This window comes from Xyrauchen texanus, chromosome 18 (genome assembly GCF_025860055.1).
Source record: "Xyrauchen texanus isolate HMW12.3.18 chromosome 18, RBS_HiC_50CHRs, whole genome shotgun sequence".
Lineage (NCBI taxonomy): Eukaryota > Metazoa > Chordata > Actinopteri > Cypriniformes > Catostomidae > Xyrauchen > Xyrauchen texanus.
Window position 1 is genome coordinate 21354257 of NC_068293.1, and position 23647 is coordinate 21377903.

General features: G+C 42.2%; 1 protein-coding gene across 2 annotated transcripts in view; it reads left to right on the plus strand.

Annotated features, from left to right (window-relative positions):
- LOC127658746 (contactin-associated protein-like 5) overlaps positions 1-23647 on the plus strand; it is a 129758-nt gene that overhangs the window by 36924 nt on the left and 69187 nt on the right. For both annotated transcript variants that reach the window (XM_052148222.1, XM_052148223.1), the window contains exons 4-11: positions 249-433; positions 4485-4628; positions 6867-7140; positions 15161-15304; positions 16324-16495; positions 20227-20333; positions 20884-21003; positions 21931-22131. In XM_052148222.1, coding sequence (XP_052004182.1) covers positions 249-433; positions 4485-4628; positions 6867-7140; positions 15161-15304; positions 16324-16495; positions 20227-20333; positions 20884-21003; positions 21931-22131 — 1347 coding nt within the window. The remainder of the gene's footprint in view (positions 1-248; positions 434-4484; positions 4629-6866; positions 7141-15160; positions 15305-16323; positions 16496-20226; positions 20334-20883; positions 21004-21930; positions 22132-23647) is intronic.

Genomic DNA, 23647 nt, shown 5'->3' on the forward strand with positions numbered 1-23647 from the left:
TAATTGTTCACAATTTAAAGCTGCTTTGTAACATTGTGTGTTGTGAAAGGCGCTATACAAATAAAATTGACTTGACTTGACAATCCTAAAACTGTTTATTTCCAGGTTTGAATTAGATTTTTAATCGCAGACTTTCAATGTGGACTTTAAAAAAAAATAAAAATATTGTATTTCAATATACGGTATATTTGCTACTGAGCATGTGCATTTTAACATATGATACATGGGAAACCTCTTTTAATCTCCAGATGACAGCAGGATGAAGTCCAGCAGTGCTCGTATGGTGGTCACTCTGGGAAGTCTCCTGGATGATCTGCACTGGCACTCTGCTCTGATCGAACGCTTTAACAAGCAGGTCAATTTCACTTTGGACAGACATACTCAGCATTTCAGGACCAAGGGTCATGGAGACTCTCTAGAGGTTGACTATGAGGTAGGTCTATGGCACTCTTTTTTTTCCTTATTTTTGGGAATTCCAAGCATTTGAGTTTGAGTTTGGGGTAAAAAAAAATAGTCCTCTGCAGGATTTGTCTCGTGGATTCTAGGAGAATCAAACAATGCAGTTTTGACACTTGTATTCTTTGTATTGACCCAAGTACTCAATTTTTAAATATCAGATTCTCAATTGGTCAAATGTATTTTAACTATACAAATGTAGTTCATAGTTCAACAAACTTGAACTTTAGTGTGCTGCCAAAGACGAAACGTCTTCACCACTGTATGCTTGTGTTTCCACTCACCTGAATTTGCATGTGAGTAAATGAATGTCAATGGAACATGAAGTATAGTGTGACCGTACCTTTACAATTATAACTAAGGGATTTCTTAACTTACAGTAAAGGGATAATTTTCCCAAAAATGTAAATACTCTTATCATTTACTCACCCTTATACCATGCCAGATGTATATGACTTTCTTTCTTCTGCAGAACACAAATTAAGATTTTTAGAAGAATTTTTCAGCTCTGTTGGTACATTCAATGCAAATTAATGGTGACCAGAACTTTGAAGTTCAAAAAAGGAAAATGTGAAATAATGCAAAAGTAGAGATTTATAGTAAAAAAGAACTTGATCTGTTTCTCACCTATACCTATCATATCACTTCTGAAGACATTATTTGACCACTGGAGTCATATGGATTACTTTATACTGCCTTTATGTGATTTTTGAAGCTGTAAAGGTCTGGCCACCATTCAGTTTTTTTTGTGCAGATGAAAGAAATTCATGCACATCAGGATGGCATGAGGGTGAGTAAATGTGAGAATTTTCATTATTGGGTAAACTATTCCTTTAAGAAGTTTGTTGCAACTAGGCACATATTTTAAAGACAGTCGGTTGACATTCAGGTGTTTAATGTAATGTAACATACACAAACAAAAAAGAGCTGATGTGTTAGACTAAATAGTGCACTTCATGGCACATGTCGGGTTCCTCGGGGCCTAAGAAAAACAATTGTTAATACCCATAAGGTGTTCGGTTACAAAAACACAAGAAAGACTTTATTGATCATTGAGGCAAAACACAGGAAGTGTGTGACATGGCTGCCATTGAGACATTGACCACCTGGTTCTGCACCTCTGGACCTGCCCTCTCATCACATAAACACAAAGCCTGACCTTTACTTCCACCAGTACCAAAGGCAGCACTTAGTTCTGTTTCATGCTTCCGAGCACTGCTGACAAAGTCCTCGATGGTGTAGATCTGGGAGATGGCCAAATTCAGGAACCGTGCCTTATCTGCGTCCATCATCTCGACCAAGTTCAGCCACAGGTGGCACTCCTGGGGAGGGCCAATGCATGAAGAGCGAAGGCGGCCTGATCGGTGGCGCTGTGGTCCTACAGGTGCAGGTGGAAGGTTCCACTCAATCCTGACACTCACAGCGGCCTGGGCAAGCATGGCGGTCAGCTCAGCGTCGGTCTCAGACTGGGCCGGCGCTCCCGAAGATGCCAGCCCAATCGAGTTCTCGGCATCCGACATCACCAAGAGGCTCTTCGATGCAGCGATCGAGCAATCTCATCCAACCTGCGAGCTCCGAAAATGACATTTGGCTGCCACTGAGGTGAGCTGTCTGTCTCATTCCAGAGCTGGACGGGAGCAAACGAGCATGTTGAGGAATGAGCGGTCCGTGGGGAATTACCCGGTGGAACTGTATCCATTGAAGCCCCAGAATCGCCTTCAGCGTCAACCGAAGCGTCCTCGTACGCGTAGGTAGAAGGAACTGCTTAAGTGTCTTTTCCCTCAAAAGAAGGAAAGCCACGACCGCAACCTTGCCATGGTCATGCTCTCGCAATGAGAACATGAACCATCCACTAACGCTTCCTCTATGTGTTTATTGCCCAGACACGTATCAGGAGTGATCATGGCCATGAGAGGTGGAGAGGTAACAATCGCACCCAGGAACTGCAAAAAGACGGAAGGCATCTTTAAAAAGTCGTGTTTTTAAAAAGATGTTCAACATCAATGTGCTTGCTAAATAGAGGAAATATTACTCTTTTAGAGAAAATACACACTTTTAACACTGTTGAAGCACCCAGGGGCGTGGTCTGCACTAGCGTGCAGAGGGAGAGAAAGCTGCTGGAATGTGCCGTATATCCAAAGCACACGCTTCTGAAGAGGTAAATGGATTAGTAGTAGTATTCAGCTCACTGAAATACAACCACTCGGCTCCTTAGAAAAAATCTGAATGAATCCGCATTCAAGCCTCCCTTTTATACCTGTATATCGGGGGGAGAGGCATGCAAATTCCGATTCTCACTGGCCTTTTCTCAAAGATCTGAAGGTGTCTCGGGCTCTCGAGATCGACCCCTAGTGTCACTACATCAACACAATGTGGAGTGAGTGACAGAAGGGGAACTAACATTCCCCTGATGCATGTCTAGGTGGTACATAGGCATCCTAAGATACCCCACGAATGCACGCTGATGGACTATGACTAATGTCATTTTCATGACAATTTAAACAAACCATTAATTCAGGAAGGGTTCAACCTAACCTGACACAATTGTTTGTTTATATTTGTATAAAAAACAGCCCCTCTAGGGTTATAATAGTTTTAAGTTAATTTAGTTTTTAGTAAAAAAAATTATTTTCAATATGATTTTGTTTTCATTACTTTTCACTGTATGATTTAGTTTAATTCAAATGTATTTAAATGTAGTTGGGTATGTAATACTAAATGATAAAATGCATCTCCTGACAAAGAAAGAGCTATAATGAAAGTGTTTTTGTTATGAATTGGGAAGCAAGAGAAGGTAGACGGGTGGTTTGGATCCAAGCACGATTTTTCTTTATTAATAAACAAAAGAACACATACACTGGGGAAAAGAAAACATCCACGATGGGAAAAGGAACCTCGAACGAGAGAGTGAAACAAGGAAAACATAGAACGGGAACAAGGAGCTAACACATACAATGATCGACAAACAAACAGAGGAAAGGCAGGGTTTAAATATACAAAGGAACAAACAAGGTAATGAGGGACACCTGGAGGAAACAATCAAGGGAACACCAATCATAAAAATGAACTACAAAGGACTACAGAAAACCAAACAGGAAACAGGAACTAAACTAAACTTCAACATAAAAGCATAAAACAAAAGACAACAGTGAACATGACAACTACAAAGGACTACAAAAAAACCAAACAGGAAACAGGAACTAAACTAAACTTCAACATAAAAGCACAAAAAAGAACAAAAGAACGCAATGAACATGACAGATTTGATGTCAAAAGATGACATTGTGAGAGGAACAGGGAGGAAAACAAGTGTAAAAATGAATAATCTGCAGTTTTATTTGTGATTTGTGTGACCATGAAAACAAGCCATTGTTGTTGTAGTATTTATTCCACCAGAAAACTGCCGCAATACAAACATTCAAATAATTTGGAACTGCCCTGCAACCAAGTTGGTATGCAGAAATACCGAATTACAACACATTCTGGGCATCTTTGTCAGAGTGTCCATACATGAGATGAAGCTTAATAGAATTCAGCTCCAACAGCGTGACAATGATCCTAAACACAAGAAAATCTACCACTGAGTGAAGAGAAATTTCACAAGTCAGGACCTGACCTTAAACCCAGTAAAATGTTGTGGCATGACCTGAAACAAATTATATATGTCAGTCACGAAATACCAATGAATTGAGGCATGTTTGTTTGCAACAGAAAATGGACAAAAATAGCCAATGTTTAACACTGAGAGAGAAACATTTAGGCTGACTCCAGTAGGCAGAGTCGGAAGTGGCAAAGGAATAATTTAGTTTAAGTTATTGATTGTGCAAATGAAGATTGCCTCATAAAAGTTGAATTAATGCATGGCTTTAATTGTGTTTCAAAGTCCAATAATATTAGGGCTTCGAGCCAGATAACTTTTGTACATTTTATGTTGTATTGAAATTTAAATGTTCGATATCAGTGAATTCTAAAGAAAATAATGCAATGTTTTGAATTATGTTTAAATGATTGGTCCTTCTCTTTAAAAGCTAAGCTTTGGTGGAATCCCACTGCCTGGTAAGCCTGGAACCTTCATTAGACGTAACTTCCATGGCTGCATGGAAAACCTCTACTACAATGGAGTGAACGTCATCGACCTGGCTAAAAGGCGCAAGCCTCAGATATACAGTGTGGTAAGTAGCTTATACATTTTGAGAAGTAGGATCTGTATAACATAGTTGTGCCACAAGGCTGGGCGCAAGACAGTCAGGGTTTTTTCTTCTTATAAATGACTGCCCTGAGGTCTTGCTTTGGGGGCTGCTGAGGGCGAAGAGCCAGCCCCCAGTCTCTACAAGGGGGAGCACGATTCGCCACGCTTTGTTTTTGAGCATGGCTGGCTGGCCAACGGCTCAGAGAAAGCCTCTTCGTCGACCGTGGTGCCCGCAGTCAGGTCCTTCAACAGATCAGCGTGGTACACCTGTAACACTGCCATAGTGTTACAGCCTGACCTGCTGCCTAATAAGCCTTCCCCAAAAGCGTGGAGGTGGTCCTGCATGGCTTTGTGGGGAGAGTGGGTCTCTTTAGTGATGATGCTGAGCCAGGTGAGAGATAACCCGCAAGTGTCTCTTCTACCGGCAGCATCTTCGAATACACACGTGCCTCGGCACCCACGATTGTCGAATATGTCGACGTCGTGGGAATGAAGACACGGGAAGTGTAAGGTTTCCTCCATGAACGAGAGAGCTCGTCATGGAGGTCATCAAAGAAAGGAAGGGACTGATATAGCGCCCTTCCTTCCTTTTTTTTGGCCACCAGAAATAAATATGTCTTCTAGTTTGGAGCATTTGGGGGTCTCTTGTTTGTGTGCCCGAGTAACCACCTCGAGTAATTCCTCAGCCGCTTTTTATTATTGTGCGTGGAATGTTCAGAGATGCAGCGCCCCCCTCGTGAACCGAAGAGGCGTTGAAGCGCGCTTCAGGCTTACAAGAAGGATCAGCTGGATCTGGGGAGAGAGCGAGCGATAGGGACGGACACATCTCTCGCTCCTCAGACAGATCTATGCGAGAGCCCCACGATGAAAGAGTAGGCGCTGGCTCTTGGAAGTAAGCGAGACGAGTGTGAAGCATTCTGTAAACAAATCGCAATGCTCGCACCTGCCCTGCCCCAACGCAAGAGCAGCATGCTCTTCCCCCAAACACACAAAACAAAACTGGTGTGTGTCCATTTCAGCCATAGAGCTTAAACATGGGAACAGGTGCATCCAATGATGTCATCAGCAGAGGCTATAAATTTTAGTCAATTTCATTGACGTGTTGCACACATATTCACTGCTGGTCACACCCAAAGTTGTTCCCAAAGCACTAAATCAGCGCAGCACCAAAGTGTAGCTTTTTGATAGAGAACAATATTTTTAAATACATCGTCACATTTATGAAGACATCACTTAGACACATTCCTGCTTCTTTATTACAACCCATACTGAGAGAAGAGAGTGCTGGTATTAAGTCTAGCAAGAAAAAAAAATTTGTTCACATTACACAGCTTAAGGCTATCTGGTTGGGAGGAGCTCTACAGAGGCATCAGTTCAGTGATGTGGTATCTGTATAGCCCTGTGGCACAGGGATCAGTGAGGTGTTCACCTCACAATGTAGTAAACTTTTCATGCCAGCTTGAGCTTCTGTACTGTGGATGTGTGCTCTTTGCTTCCGTTATTCTCTGTAGATCTGTGCTGTGACATTTCTCCAGGTTGCCTGCTTCTCTTGTGGGTTTAGCCTATCTGGATCCCAGCCTCTCGATTTCTCTTATTCTCTGTATAATGTCTTGTACTACTAGCTTTACCAATATGGTTTTATCATGGCCTTTTTCCACTTCCACATTAAAGGTTGCCATTGCCTTGCATCTGCAAACATGGATTAAAACTTCAATGTTTCATCCGAGGTATTTAGTACCTGGAGTGAGCTATTGTATTTCTATGTATTATCATTCATCTCAAAGTTAACAATATAAAGTCTGCCATCTTTGCTCATGGGCACACAGTTCTGCAGCATGATTTGTTTGCGCCAATCACCCGACCCATTTGTAAGAATTCTTGGATACTTTTGGATGGACATCAATGGAGAAAAATTGGCCAGATGGTGTACATTTAATATTTACATTTAATCATTTATCAGAGACTTTTGTTTAAAGTGAATTAGAAATGAGTAACATTACAAGCAATTTGTTATACAAGTGAAACAGTATCTACTGTACAGTACTGCACTGATGTAGTACATAAATTATGTGATTCACCTTTCATACATGATGGCCATTCACTTGTGTGATCAGGTAAAGTAAATATGCAAGTTAGTCATATGTACTCAAACTACAGTGCCATGTGTTCACTCCCTGCTAGCATGTAAAGTGATGTTTTGGCTTTCTCACTCCTCTCGCAGGGCAACGTGACCTTTTCCTGCTCAGAACCACAGCTGGTGGCCGCCACATTTCAGAGCGCCAGCAGCAGCTTTCTGTCACTACCTGCACCTGCACCAGTCCTGGAGGGCCCGTCAGTGCGCCTGCAGTTTCGCACCTGGAACCCTGATGGCCTGCTGCTGTCCAGTCCACTGATCTCTGCTCAGGAGCCTCAATACTTGATATTGCAGATCAGCAGTGGCCGACTCCACTTAACACACCAGACGTCAACTCTGAAGATGTCAGATGTGTCAGCTGGTGAGGAGATCAGTGTCTGCTAATCTCTTGCTTGATTTTTATACCAACTATATCACCCATTTTCTCAAAAAATACAAAGAATTAAAATGGTTCTTATTGTTGCATTGGGGGTACCTGATGTAATTTCATAATACATTTTGTCTTTAAATGTTGGGATTTACATATACTGAGCCTGTAGCATGCTCTCCACCTCAAAAATGTGGAATTCACTTCGAATGCATTGTGCCCACTGATAGCCTTGTTCATTTGCACAAGCTACTACAGGAAGTATGTCAGTTAATAATCTGTTAAATGCACAAATACATATAAAATGTTTGCAATTCCAGACTTTTCAGATCGGTTTAACATTCTTTCTGAGGTGACACCATGCGAGGTACGGAGAAGTGAATAGAGAGCTCTGCAAACTTTGCTAGTTTTGATACTTTTAATTATATAAACCAGTGAGATTTGATACACCCTGACCCATAACTGTTCTAGCAAGACAACATGTCAAAGAATTCAAAATCCTCTGGCTCTGGAGACATTAAAAGACACATACATGCTCAAGCTGACACCCCTCCGGAGGCCTCGTACCAGGGAGTCAATTTGGCCAGAGAGGTGAAAGAGATTTGGTGTGAATTGCTGAACATGTCAGCAATGCTGATGAAGGTCGTTGCTGACTTGGAGGATCTACCAGCAATACGTCGATTGATCACTGCCATTGAGATGAAACTTACTGAGATGGTTACAAGAGATGGATGTCAAGAAACTGATTGATTATCTGGAGTCATCGGAGAAGGAATTAGCTGCTAATCTGTTAGCGACCAAAGCAGATTTGGAGCATGCGACCAAAGCAGACTTGGAGTGTGTCTGTGAAAAGTTGGAGGATATGGAAAATCATAGTTGGCTAAAGTCAATGGAGTAAGTCATTGTGTGATTCTCATGTTTCAGCCGAGTGGGCCTGTCTCACTGAGCATTTACTTGACCGTCCGAGGAAACTAGGCACCTTTTCTGTATCTTTTTGTAATGGCTCCACCTAGTGGCTGGAGTTTTTTTTGTGTTGTAACGCTCCTTCTGGACAGTGTTGTGGATGAATCTGCACATTCTTTGTAGTTATGTGTGACACTTTTGTTCTACCCGCTCCATATGGGACTCGAACCTAGGTGTCCGGCGTGGGAGGCGGGTGCTCTAACAAGGAGGCTAAAGGCTGCAGCCTCTAGTGTCAGTCGCTAGTGCTATCTACCAGCTGGCTCCCGTTATATATGCCTCATATTGGTTAGTTTGTTCTCGCGGAGTTTGTTTTTTGGAGTATTCCTTGCAAGATATTGGAGTGATTGACTCATCTGTTGCACTCACGTAACAGTCGAATGGGCCGGCTCACTGAACATTCGTTTGACTGCCTGAGAAAACTGAACAGCTTTTTTTTTTTTTTGTGCTGGTTACCCAAGCAGCTGAAACTTATTTGTGTTTTGTGTTTATCCTGCCTATTGGCTGGAGTTTGTTTAATAGATTTTTCTTCTTTTATGTAATTCTGTCTCTCAAAATATGTATAGAAACACCGGACTTGAGCAGTCCGATGGTAAAGTTGTCGCAGGGGCTCTCGTAGGCATGCGTGGACTGTTTGAGTTTAGAGGGATGGACGCCGCTTGGCACTTTTGTGCGTGGGGTTAATGTGCACCTTTTTCTTTTTCTGTTTGTTTGGTTCTGGGGGAAGTTCGGGGTTTGATTATTACACTAATGTTGGAATGTGGTCTTTATAATTGAGTTTTTGACACATTTTTTCTAATACACTACTAGTCAAAAGTTTTGAAACACTTACTAATTCTTTATTATATATTTTTTCGGTTTAACATTAAACCGACATAAATCGCCAAGACGGCTTACGCTCCCACCACATGTCACTTGAGGTATCACCCTGGGATGCTTTTTAAACAGTATTGAAGGAGTTCCCATCTGCAGTATGTTGGCACTAATTGGCTGCTTTTCTTTATTATTTGGTCCAAGTCATCAATTTCAAAAAACTATTTTTTTATTAAATGTTATTTTTATAATTAAATAAATTAATATGGTGGCACAATTACATTTGTGTCTACAAAACTAATTTCAAACATTTAAGCATACACCTTCAGATTAAAAGATTTTAAGATGAAAAGAAACATTTCAAAAGTTTCAAAAGTTTTGACCGGTAGTGTATGTCAAAATGTCAAATGTTAATGAGTGGATTGTCTCTCTCTATGTGGAATGTGAGGTTATTTCTCTTCTTAAACAAAATAAATATGATATAGTTTTTCTTCAAGAAATGCATCTTTCCAAACATTTAAGCATCCACCTTCAGATCAAAAGTTTCTCGTCTGTCGCTCACTTCGACGTTATGTCGAAGAAGCGACACTAGGGGTCTCTCTTGAAAGCCTTTTGCATCTCTGATCTATGAAAAAAGGCCAATGAGAAATTGGCAAACAGAATTTGCATGTCCCGCCCTGGACATACGGGTATAAAGGGAGGGAAATGCGTCTGTTTCATACAGAAATTTTCTTCAGAGCCGACTGGTTGTGTATGCAGCGAGCTGCGAGTCACACACTGTTCCTCCCATCTCTGAGTGCAATTGCTGTTGGATCTATGGCGCATAACAGCGGCTTTCTCCCTTCTCTGCATGGCAGTGCAGCTTTGCCCCTGAGTGCTTCGACAGCACAGTTAAAAGAGTTTATTTCCTCTAAAAGAGCAAATAAACAGCTGGCGTTGAACGTCCTTTTCAGGACGAGTCTTTATAAAGATGCCCTTCCACCCCTGTGTAGTTCCTGGATGCTGTAGAGTGCTCTCCGCTCCTGACGCCCACAGGTGCTGTCTCGTGTTTCTGGGCAGCAATCACACAGAGGCAGCGTTTGTGGATGGCTTATGTTCTCACTGAACATGACCATGGCAACGTTGCGTCATGGCTTTCCTTCCTGGGTTGACTCCCAGATGTCCGACATGCTTGCCCGGGCTGCCGTCAGCATGGGGCTGGACTAGAACCCTCCTTCCTCCCCACAGCCTTCGCGGTTGGATCATTGGTTCCTCGGGTCTGCATGCCGCTCACAGCCGCCCCGCCCCCCATGATGAGCTGACAAGTTGTTGGAGGACACCCTTCTCCACCCGTCACATGGCCTCTCGCTCATCAGCTCTCACTACCCTCGATACGGGTACACGGGTACACGGCGGTCCCCCAGGTGAACAGAGTGGTTGCGATCCACCTGTGCCCAGAGTAACGCCGCCACCTGGCGGGGTCGCCCTGTGCTCCCCTCCAAGGCCTGTAGGATGATGTCTTCACTGACCTCCAAAGCCTAAAGTGCCAAGGGATAGGCCGCTTCCACCCTGCATGCCATGGCCCTCCTGCAAGTCCACCAGGCAAAGGCACTTAAAGATCTGCACTTTGGTAGTCCTGATCCCGACGTGCTGCAAGAACTGCGCTCAGCGACCGACCTCGCCCTCAGGGCCAGGAAGGTCACAGCACGGTCTCTCGGGCAGGCGATGGCCACTCTCGTGGTTCAGGAACGTCATCTGTGGCTGAACTTGGTCGAGATGCACGAAGTGGCCAAGACACGCTTCGCCCAATGGTTCTCCGCGGTGAAGAAGCAGACGGAGGCCATATCACACATCCTGCCCCACCGCAAACCTGCCGCCACAAGCCACGCTCCGTCTGCTCACCGAGGGCGTCCTCCTGCGGCTAAGAATCTTGCAGCTCTGCCTCAACCCAGGCCCAGCTCTCAGCTCCTGTGTTGAGCGCCCCGCAGGAAGTGCACGGCCCCTGTCTCGCGGACTCCTTCGAGGACCCGGAAGGCTCCCAAGCGAGACCAAGACGCCCAACCCAGACCAAGACGTTCGCTCAAGAGCTGGTAAGATGACCAGTCCATCCCCTGGATGCGGTACCCACATTCTCAGTAAAAGAGCTATTTCCTTTGTCTCTGGGTCACCTGGCCCGCAAAGCCGTTCTCACGGCACTCTGCTACCACACCTCAACAGTCCCACACCTGGACACAGACCTCTTGCCTTCAGCCCCACGACTGTTCCCCGGCCGGCTGGTTCTGATGAGTCCAGAGGATGCCTCCACGGGACCTCCTCCTCAGTCATTAACCCGCCCCCTACCGGGTGTGCGGAGGTAGGTAAGTGCTTCGAGAGCTGAAATGCCTCGCTGTCTTCAGGCCAGGCATGGTGGTCCCTTTAAAACATTTCCAGAGGATCCTGGAGCATATGTCCTCTGTGGCGGTCGCGCCACTGGGGTTCATGCATATGTGACCACTTCAGCACTGGCTCCAGACTCGAGTCCCGAGACGAGCATGGCGCCACATCATGCACCGTGTGATCATCACTGCAGACAAACGTTCAAACCCTGGACAGACCTCTGCTTTCTGCGGACAGGAGTCCCCTTGCAGCAGGTTTCCCGACGCATGCTGGCCACTACTGACGCCTCCAAATTGGGTTGGGGTGCCAGTCGCGGGCCGTTGGAAAGGGGCCCCGCTGCGCTGGCACATCAACTGCCTTGAGTTGTTGGCTGTACTTTTTGCTCTACGGAGGTTTCTCCCGCTAATTTAGGGCAAACACGTCTTGATCTGATCAGAGAGCACCACCACGGTAGTGTACATAAATCACCAAGACGGCTTACGCTCCCACCACATGTCACAACTCCTCCTTTGGAGCCAGCAGCAACTCAAGTCACTCACATCCCGGGCAACCTGGCTCAGTGGGAAGTGGTGGCTCAGTGGTTGAGGCTCAGGATTACTGACCAGAAGGTCAGGGGTTCAAGCCCCAGCACCACCAAGATGCCACTGTTGTGCCCTTGAGCAAGGCACTTAACTCCAGGTTGCTCCGGGGGGGATTGTCCCTGTAATAAGTGCACTGTGAGTCGCTTTGGATAAAAGCATCTGCCAAATGCGTAAATGTAAACCTCAACGTGGTGTTGGATGCACTATCACGACAACACTTGCCCAGCGGAGAGTGGAGGCTTCACCCCCAGTCAGTCCAGCTGATTTGGGAACGCTTCAGCAAGGCTCAGGTAGACCTGTTCACCTTCCAAGAGACCTCCCACAGCCCGCTCTGGTACACCCGAACAGAGGCTTCCCTCGGCAAATACACGCTGGCCCACAGGGCTGCGCAAGTATGCATTTCCCCCAGTGAGCCTTCTTGCTCAGGTGCTCTGCAAGGTCAGGGAGGACGAGGAACAAGTCACTCTAGTGGCCCCCTATTGGCCCACTCAGACTTGGTTCTCAGATCTCGTACTCCTTGCGGCAGCCCCTCCCTGGCAAATTCCCCTTAGGAAGGACCTTCTTTCTCAGGGACACGCTCTGGCATCCGCACCCAGACCGCTGGAACCTCCATGTCTGGCCCCTGGACGGGATGCGGAAGATCTAGTGGATCAAATTGGTGTTATTCCTGGGCTGAAGACTTTGGGTAAGCACGACTTGATTATCAGGTTCCTAAGAGGCACCCGGAGGTTAAATCCCTGTTCCCAAGCCTGTTCCCCACCTGGGATCTCTCAGTGGTCCTCTCAGGCCTTCAGATACCCCCCTTTGAGCCGCTAGAATCAGTCAGACTCAGGGCCCTCTCCCTGAAGACGGCCCTCCTGATCGTGCTCACCTCCATCAAGAGGGTCGAGGACCTGCAAGCGTTCTCTGTCAGCGACACTTGCCTGGAGTTCGGTCTGGCAGACACTCATGCGATCCTATGACTGCGACTAGGCTACGTGCCCAAGGTTCCTACCACTCACTTCAGGGACCAGGTAGTGAACCTGCAAGCGCTGCCCAAGGAGGAGGCAGGCCCAGCCCCTTCGTTACTGTGTCCAGTACGTTCTTTGCATATTTACTTGGACCGCACGTAGAGCTTTAGACGTTCTGACCAGCTCTTTTTCTGCTTTGGCGGACAGTGGAAAGGGAACTCTGTCACCAAACAGATGCTTTCCCACTGGGTAGTGGACACCATTACATTGGCCTATCACACCCAGGCCGTGCCCCCCCCGGCGGGTCCGAGCACACTCAACAAGAAGTGTTGCGTCCTCATGGGCACTGGCCAGGGGCACCTCCCTAGCAGACATATGCAGAGCAGCGGGTTGGGCAACACCCAATACCTTTGCAAGGTTTTACAATCTCAGGGTTGAGTCAGTTGAGTCCCGTGTTTTCTCAGGTCCGAGCCGGTAGAACTCGGTAACACGCTGACAAACTGACCGGGTGGATCGCTTGCACCTAGCACCCTTTCCCTCTGCTGAGGTAAAATTGTGCGCTCTTATCCCAGGAGATCCCACTAACCCGGCTCCCTGGATGAATCCTCCCTAGCCCTCTGCTCCACGAATTCAGCGGAGGAATTCGCCGACCACATCCAATGCAGGTATTCAATCTACCCTGTACTGAAATAGGTGCTCCACAGGTTGGGCTCCTACGTGGACTTCCCCCTGTGTGTATTTTCTGACGTACGATCCCCTTGCTACCGGACCCGCGTCTCCCTTGGGCATTTCCCACTGGCCCCTGGTCGCCGTATCTGTAGCAACTCCTCCCTCCCAATGAGGTAGGATCTACCACCGCGCCTTTCTCCACATGTGTCCTCCCGGCCACGTCGCTGAACTGAGCCACTGTTGCGGCCGAACCTCATTGTCGGCTCCTCCGAAAAATCCTGAATGAAACAGACACATTTCTCTCCCTTTATACCCATATGTCTGGGAGCGGGACATGCAAATTCTGACTGCCAATTTCTCATTGTCCTTTTTTCATAGATCAGAGATGCAAAAGGCGCTCAAGAGAGACCCCTAGTGTCACTTCTTCGACACAACGTCTCGTTCCCTCCATCAGGGAACTGAGGTTACATCCGTGACCTAGACGATTTTTAACATCATGAGAAACATTTCAGTCAAGTGTTCCAAACTTTGACCGGTAGTGTATGTTTTGTATTTCATTATTTACTGTAGGAATCAATAAAAAATTTGTATTACAAAAAACATACTTCCTGTTGAGCTTAGCCATTTAACATGCACCAGGCAAATTTTAAATGTTTTAAAACTTCAGCAAGAGACACGGAAATGCTGGTTATAATCAAATGCTAGAGCTGTCACTTTCATCAAGGCAGAACATACACTAGTCACTAAAATAACTGCTTTGAAGGAGTCTAATTGGAGATGCACCTCACTTTCAACAACTGTATGCACATAGTGATCAAAATTAATATTAATTCTCTCTTTTTCAATCAAGTTACTTAATTCAAAGACTTATTTGAACTTATACAGCATAGGACAGCACACCATTTCTAAGGTAATAGAAGAAGTGAAGCACTTAAGCTCAAAATGACAAGCAGATGGCTGGCACAGTGGAAACTGTAGACACATAGCATCCACACACAGCGTGGTCAACCTTCACATGTAATAACCAGAATTAAATAAAATCTCAAAGAGAATTTATCTTTAAGGAGGGGGTCAGTTTGATTTGATGGCACTTTGTATTGTGATTTTAGTGCTGTTTTGCCATGGCTTTTTTTTTTTTTTTGAAACACTTTGTATCTTTGCATTTTTGCTTTTTCACGTGCAGTTACAATGAATGGTGACTGGAAGGTCCAATCTTCAAAAAGGCCACAAAAGCACCTTAAAAGTATCATAAACGTTGTCTATCTGTATGAATCATGCCGAATGAACACTGTACATTTTTGTTGTTATTTACTACAAATCTTCTAGCTCTCATTGGCGAAATTGTAAAAAGTACATGAAAAAAGTAGCAATGTCAGATTTGTGAACAAATAATCCTTTTTAAGTCAAATTTTGTTAATGAATAGGTTGATTTGGTTCACAAAATTGGTCTGAATATAATTACATGGAAAAGAGCAACTTTTTACAAATTGTATCCTTTTGCGTTCCAAACAAGAAAGACAGTCATATCAGTTTGAAACAATACAATTATGTTCATTCATCATAGAATATGTACACTCATATAATGTGTTATGTTGCACTATAAGGTCTTTCGTTTTCAAAGAAACTGCAGTGGGGTTTTCATTAAAACATAAACATGCTGTTTTTTTGTTTTTGTTTTATTGACAGGCCAGAGGGTGAATGATGGTTTATGGCATTCTGTGATTCTTAACACTAGAGGTTTACTGATCATCATGACTTTAGACAATGAGCCTGCATCCACCATCGAGCTGGACAATTACTTGGAATCAAAAGACAAACACTATTTTGGAGGTAAAATAGTGCATACACACTTCCAGAAAGGATTCAAGGATCATTTGTCACAGTTATATTCAGGATTAGCTGTCATTTGTAATCTAAACTTGGAGTATTCAACTAAATGTCACTCAGTTGACACAATTTATTCATAAAATATAATTCAAACCCCTGGGCAACAAACACAGTTAAAGCATTTGAAATAAAACAGCATAGCAGAGCTAATGGTAAATATATATAATTATATATTATATTTATTTAAAGAAATATAGAAAATATATATAATGATAAGAGCACTGATAATAGCACTAATTACCCCAATTCTACAAAAAGTGATGTGTGTAATTTTGGCAATGCTAAAATGTTTCTGCTACTTTTGCTTAATGTGCAGTGACAATGATAATAGGTCATGTATAGTTTGACTTCCTTGAAAAGTGCAAGTACTGTGAATCTGTGGTGCTATCAAAAAATCGCTTTGTACAAAAACACAATTGAGCATCCTAACCACCCTGACATCACCCTGACAATCAGTGGCATGAGTTTTTGGGGCATCTGTATTTTTTTTTATAAATGGCAGACATGGATAGTATTCGGGTAACCTGTTTTAGAAACAATTAATAGTTTTGCAATTCCATTTGGTGACACCAGTTTTAAGTTGTTTTATAAAAATACATAGATGGTGCTGGTGGCATAGTGGGCTAACGCACAAAGCTGTTAATCAGAAGGTTGATGGTTCGATCACCACGACCACCACCATTGTCTCCTTGAACAAGGCACTTAACTCCAGGTTGCTCTGGGGGAATTGTCCCTGTAATAAGTGCTCTGTAAGTCGCTTTGGATAAAAGCCTCTGCCAAATGCATAAATGTAAATGTAGATAATGTTGTTTTGGAGGCCTTAAGAGTAAAATTGTTTGGATGTAATTGACATAGTGCCTTTGGTGACAGTGCCACTTTTGAAGCACTGTTTTTATTAAATATGTTGTTTTTATTAAAACATCCATCTCTACAGGCAGGTGTATTTTCATTTGTTCTTTCAGGGTGTCCTGCATTCCAGAACAACTCAAGCTGCTTGAATCCCACAATGGCCTTTCAAGGTTGTGTCCGGCTCATCCTTGTTAACAACCAACCTGTGGACCTTATGTTGGTCCAGCAAGGCCGTCTAGGCAGCTACAGTCAGCTACAGTTTGACTTCTGTGGCATCCGTGACAGGTGCAAAGTTTTCATCACTTTTTCTCAAAAATGTAAAATTCTGTCATCATTTGTTCACTCTTATGTTGCTCCAAACCTGTATGACTTTCTTTCTTTCATGGAACACAGAAGGAGATGTTAAGTAGAATGTTAGCTTCGGTCACCATTCAATTTCATTTTATGAAAAAAATAAAGATTCTTCCTAACACATCATTGTGTATTGGTAACATAAATGTGAGGAAATTATGACAGAATTTTCATTTGGAGATGAGCAATGCCTTTAAATCTGTCTACCACAAAACTATCTATTGGAATATATTGTGTTTGTGGCACCTTGGAAACTTTCAGATGTCTAAGCTTCTGTGTAAGCTTCCTGTTAATTAGAACTGGAGGAAGTTAATTTGTACTATTATGTACTTAGGTTAGCCATCCACTAACAAGCTCACTGCTGCATATCGCACTTCTTCGCATTACCGAATAATGGAATCAGAGGCCTTATCGACCCAGAACCACGTGACCCCTGCAGTCCCCTGGGTCTCTGATTTCTTCTCTTGTCTCCCTTATTAGCTTTTTTTGAGTAAACAAGATAAATCGTAGCAAAAGATGCTAGGAGCTGATCTATTTTAAAGATCTGTTTCAGACCAAGAGGATGTATGTCAAATTAGTCAAATAGTTCTACCTACAACACTCGTGGTAGTCCTAAAAGATTCCATAGAAAACTGTAAGTCATTAAAGGTGATGTGTGTAGTTTTTTCATAGTTAATACTTTTTTTTATCTTAGCTTAATGTGCTGGGACAAGTGTATAGTAAGTTAGCCATTTGTAGGTAGATTTTTCTGAAAAGTGTGAACACTGTGGCTCTGTGGCACTATCAGAACATTGCTGTTTGTTTGAGCATCATAACAAAGCATAATTGGTTCAACCAATGGCTATAGTTTGGGTTGGGGTTATATTTTTGCCCAACCAGTGGCAGATGGGGAGAGAGTTTTGAAAACCTGTTTGAAAACACTCATTATATCTGCTATTCCATTCGAATATTAATGGTGCAGAAATAACACACTTCAACTGAAAATTATATCAGATTACTAATTAATTCAGACTTTATTCCATAGTGACAATTTTCTCACTTTATTATACTGTTTGTTTTACCAATATAAATCTACAAAACTACCCATTTCCCTCCAATTCAACTGGACCACCGCACAGGCTTTCATTCACTCTCACAATATGTTTTTGTTTGGAGGCAGGAACATGTCCCACTGGCATGTCTGTACAGGGGGATTTTATTAATAGTGAACTTGTGTGAACATGACAAGACCTCTCCATCAGCGGCAAGTCTAAATCATTCATGAGCAGCTGTCATAGTCTGAGAGCCTCTGCTGTGCACTGTGTGACAGTTTTTGAGAGCCTGCCAGAGGCCAGTATGCTGCTGGCTGCTAGACCGAACCTCTGTAAGCAGATTCAGAATGGGTCTCTGATAATCAAGTGCCAAAATAACTGACCCCTGCTTTGTTTTGCCCTCTTTTTGGGCTTTGGATATTGTCAAAGAGTGCTTCACCTTGGAGACACATTCGTTATTCCTACATTTTCAAACTTAATTAAGGTTCTGTGGAAGACATCCATTTATCAATATTCTTGACGTACTCCTTATTTCATCTGAAGGTGGTGATGCATAGTACATATTATAGGTAATGGTTTCATCTGAGGTATCTGCAAATGAGTTGTGTGCTACTCAGAACTAGTTAACAGGGTCAATAACTACTTGTACAGTACCTCTGTCATCTGATATTAATTTGCATGAGTTTTGCATAGCTCTGTGGTTTCAGAGGGCTTGACATAGGTCATTAATTCTCTTTTTATGAATTCCCATAAATTTCCTCTAGATTTATACCTCTATATTACATATATTGATTTATGTTGCTCATAATATAAATATTTCTCTAAATTTTTAGTGTTACAAAGGTATTAAAGTGACTGTTATGTGACTTACTGACATTTAAATGATCAGTTAAATGGAAATTGACTGTACATCACTCATTAAAAACATTGAGCTACCTCCTGCCTTTATGGACTGCTGACAACTGATGTGGAGCCTTACAAGTCAGCAATTTGAAAATGCTCTACATAGGCAGCAGCTCAAATAGTGCACCTCTCATACTGTCCATGTGACAAGAGGCTCGACTAGCACTTGATTTCAATACAGGTGGCACGAGAGGATCAACGCAATAATCATAAAGCATAAATATTCAGTGCAATAGTCTGTAAACTATTATTTTGAACTTTTCATTATTTAATGAATTATAAGTATATTTAATGTAATGTATAATGTATCTTGCTTTGTTCACCATCTTGGATACCTTGCATATGGTACTACCTTAGAATTTGGCCAAAGCATGGTACCTTCGGAAGCAGCATAATTATGTTACCTACCTTTTGGAACAGCCTTATCATTGGGAGCATCTCTATGATGCCTTAAATGCTGCCTTCGGAGGCAACTCTCTAGGTTTTTGGAACAGACCCTGTCCTGTTTCTTTCCAGAACACAATCCTTACCTCAAATTATCAGATCATCAATTTTACTTTAAACACACTCCCTGACCTGCAACCTTTATCATTAAAACTTCACAGGGTAGTTTATTGCAGCAGAGAAATTCTGCCCATTGGTTGGCATCATTTTATGGTCCAGCACAGCCTTTCTTCAAGCATGACTAGAAATAGCATAGAGGTACTGTAATGAAATCATCACCTGAAACAGTATCCAGCCTGCAGTTGACTCTCCGTGCAGCGGTTAATGGCTGTTTGAATGGCCGTGTTGTACTTGGAGGCCTCTTAAAGTGGGCTCTTTAGGGACCATGCAAACGTAGATCTGTGAAATAATAAAAGTGGGACTAAAAGGCCGGTAATTTTGAAATTTAAGTAGACAAAATGAATGTGCTTTTAATCAACATGTCTCTGGAAACCTCCAGCAAGTGTGTTGAATTTTGTGTATTAGTTTATCGACTGGAGTTGCATGATAAGACTTTTCTAACAAAAAGCTGAAATTAGCCCTGAATCAACTCCTACATGTACATTTTCATATTGTATATTACATTTGCCTGTAATAACATACGCTCAGTAACAAGCAGCCTTTTTGTAAATGATAATGATGTGAAATTGTGGGAAACTGGCAGACTTCTCAATGTGATGATGATTTTCTTCAATTTTTTGCACCGGTGACATAAGATGACATTGCTTGTTATCTATTACTATGCTCACTGTCTCTGTCAGTTATATTTGGGAAGAATGTTAGTATTTGTTTTTGTATAGAAGATAAAAGATTCTCTTTAACACAGATTATTCTTTAATCTGTTATGACTTTGTGCTTACCACAGAAAAGTGAATAAATTCTTGATATGGACATTTTCTCAAGTCAAGAAACTGTCGCAGAAACTGGATTATTTTTACCACTTTTAATCAGATTCAGGCACTTTTGGAATGAGATATTCTGTCAACCATTTTTCTGATTTATTAGGTCGCAATAAGGTATATATCAAATCAAACAATTAACACATTAATTATATATGCCTTCAGTCTTAGAACATTGGTTTTGACTTTGACATACAGTCCATTCTCTGTCAACTGAGGACATTAATAAAAAATTAGATGGCTGAAAATAAATGCGGTTTTAAACTGCATTAATTGTAACCCTTGGTCATACTATATTTGTTTCCATTTTTATGTCTATGCTATCTCTTTGTTTCTTGTATTTTGCCAGGTGTCTCTATAATTTATGTGAGCATGGTGGCCGGTGCTCCCAAACATGGTCTTCTTTCTACTGTGATTGCACTGGTACAGGATACACTGGAGCTACATGCCATAACTGTAGGTCTGCGCAATGGATTCCTACATCTCAAACACATTTATTATGTATCACATGTCAGATGTCCATGTGTCTGCAACACATCACAGCTCTGGTGAGGTTTTATTAGCTGCACACACAAACCTCAAAATGACACTGGCATCTGACAATTAATATTAAATAGACATTATGAACTGATTATATAAACAAATACTGAAAATAAAATGATGGATAACAACAACATTGATGTCATAAAAGCCTCACTAAAGTTCCCTTTGGTATTTTAAGCTTTTTTAGTTAGAGAACATGCACATACAGTGTCTAACATGGCACAATATATACAATACCAAGACAACAATTTACAAAAAAAAATTCTCCTTTATTTGGAGATCTGCTCTTTAGCAGAACTCTGTCTCTCTTTATATCTGTGTTTGTAAAGGGAATTATCTCTAGTCTTTAAAAAATAAAGATAGCACTGTCCATTTTTACACAGAAGATTCAAAATATGGCATGTTTCTTGTTATGAAATGTTTTTTGATGAATTTTCAAATCGTTCTCTTTCTGAACCCTTAGCTGTCTATGAAGTTTCATGTGAACACTACAGGCTTACAGGCAGCACATCTGGATATTTCTCTATAGATCCTGATGGAAGTGGCCCACTGGATCCTTTTCAAGTCTACTGCAATATTACGGGTAAGTTATTCATTTATTTTAATGCAATTGGATGTCGTTTTTCTACCCAAAGCAACTAATTCAAGGTTTACATTTATCAGTAATTGTATTCCTTGGGAATTGAACCCATGACTTTGCTGGCATCATACTCTACCATTTGAGCTGCAGGAACAACTTTTTCCTATCTTTTCAGCACAAAAACTTACACCATTCTCAACTCTACTGGGATCTCCTAAAATCATGTGACTAAGGATAATATGAACTATGATATAATCCATCAAATATTGTTATTATTTATAATCCTAATCCTTAATCTGTTAATCTGTAATATTTGGAAAAAGGAAATGTTAAATCATCATATCAGTTAGAAAGACACTGATATACATTAAACACACCTATTAATCCTCTGATCAATGAAAATTATGCGGCACTTTGCTGAAGCATTTCTGTTTAAAATATGAGATATTGATGCAGTAAGAATTGAGAATGTAAATGTATTTTTAAATACACCCTTTTTTGTTTACCTTAAATCTTTAACCTCACATTTGAATATATCTCTGATTTCATATAATATGTAGTATCTCTTTTTTTACTATATCACTCATTTGTAAATATGTTTATTTAATAATATTAATAACTTCATGAAGTTTTGCCAAAAATTTTTATTTTTTTTTTAAATTGTATTTGCATGATGCCTATAGTAAACAAATGCTGAATTCAAATTTCATACAAGATTGTCACTTTTTCACTGACATTTAAACCTGTCGGTGATTGAGAGCTTTTACATTTTTTAGTACCCTGCTGTTTGTTAACTTTTTTTTTTATTTTACAAAGAAACTTCTTTTTTTACAAAAAAAAAAAACACTCTGTACAAAGATATTTTAAAGTACTCTGTGACTGTTTTGGAATGTTGAAATAAGGCTCAGAATTTTCAATAAAAATTTTCAGAGAACAAAGTGTGGACTGTGGTCCATCACAACAGCACAGATGCTGTGAGAGTGCAAGGCTCTACTCTGCAGAAGCCACATGTTGGACGGCTCAATTATAGTGCCTCATCTGAACAGCTGAAAGCCTTGTTGTCTCTGTCAGATCATTGTGAACAAAGAATTGCATACCACTGCAGAAGGTCACGGCTGTTTAACCCCTGGGGTAGGTACTGCTCTTTATCTTTATCTATTTACTATAATAGAAAATGACATGGATAGTTCAGACCAAAATTAAAAATTCAGTCATTGTTTACTCACCCCTGTGTTGTTATATCCCCATTTGACTTTCTTTTTTTTTTTTCTTAACCCAAAGCTAGAAATTGTGAAAAAATACTGTGCTCAGTGATGTCACACAGTTACAGTTTATGGTGACCACCTCTTCAAGCTTCAAAAGGATGCAAAATTATAATTAAGAACTGGGACTCATGATTGTAATGAAAGCTTACAATTAGCTTTGGTAAGAATCAAACTTAAATCTAATGTATTATTTAGTGAAACTGTTGACCGACTGTTACTCTCCCCTGCACTTTCATGAGACTGCATGAGAAAAGCAATTTGTTTATCTAAAAACTGGTCCACCACAGCGATAGAAACAACAGAACACAACACAGCTGCACACAAACTAGAGATCCAAACTTACTAAATATGTCTGATGAGTTTGTAGAAAATACTGTAGATTAATTTCTTAGCCAGCCTCATTTGCTTGAAACAAATCAAACAGACACAGGAGGCTGAAGCAGCTACAGTCAGACTGTGTCCTAACCTGACAGCAAATGACAAGTGATAAAAGGCATAATTTCAATGTTAACCCAAGTTCCCCTTCTGTCACTCACTCGACGTTGTGTCAATAACACAAGGGATGTTCCTGGGATGCCAAACGTACCTCTGAACCTGAGAAAAGGACAATATCAAGTTGGCAGACAGAATTTGCATGCATTACATACGGGTATAAAGGGAGGCGGGGCAGCGAGTGCCAGTCAGACATTTTCTTAGGAGCTGAACGGTTGTGCAACAGCAAGCTGAGTTCACCACTGTTTCACTCACCTCTACTGGCGATAAGCACTGCTGTTGGATCTACGGTGCGTTTCTAGCTGGCGTTCTCTCTCCTTGGCGCTTCGACAGCGCTTTCATTGCCTGAAAGAGTGTTTCTCCTCCTAAAAAGAGTTTATTTCCTCTAAAAGAGTTTGAGTTCCCACTCATGAATGAGCAATACACAGCAGGTGTTGAGCGTCCTTTTCAGGATATGTCTTTTTAAAGATGTCTTTCCGCATCTGTTTAGTTCCTGGATGCGGTTGATTTCTCTCCACTTCTGACGGTCATAAAAGCTGCCTCGCGTGCCTGGGCTGCGATCACACGCAGGCAGCATTTTATGAATGGTTCATGTTCTCAGTGCGAGAACATAACCATGGCAACATTGCGGTCATGGCTTTGCTTTCTTACGAGAGAAAGCCACTTCAGCCGCCCCCTGTCGTTCCTTCTTCCCACGGGATTGAGGACGACCCGGCTGGCGATGAAGGCGATTTGGGGATGACGACGGGCTCGGTTTCGCCGGGTAAATCCCCATTAACTGCATCGGGGAGCGTCGCAGCTGCGTCTGATGCTGGTGACTCGTCTGGCCTGCCACCTTCGGGTCTGCTCGCCCAGTCTGAGGCTGACGCGCAGATGTTCGCTATGCTTTC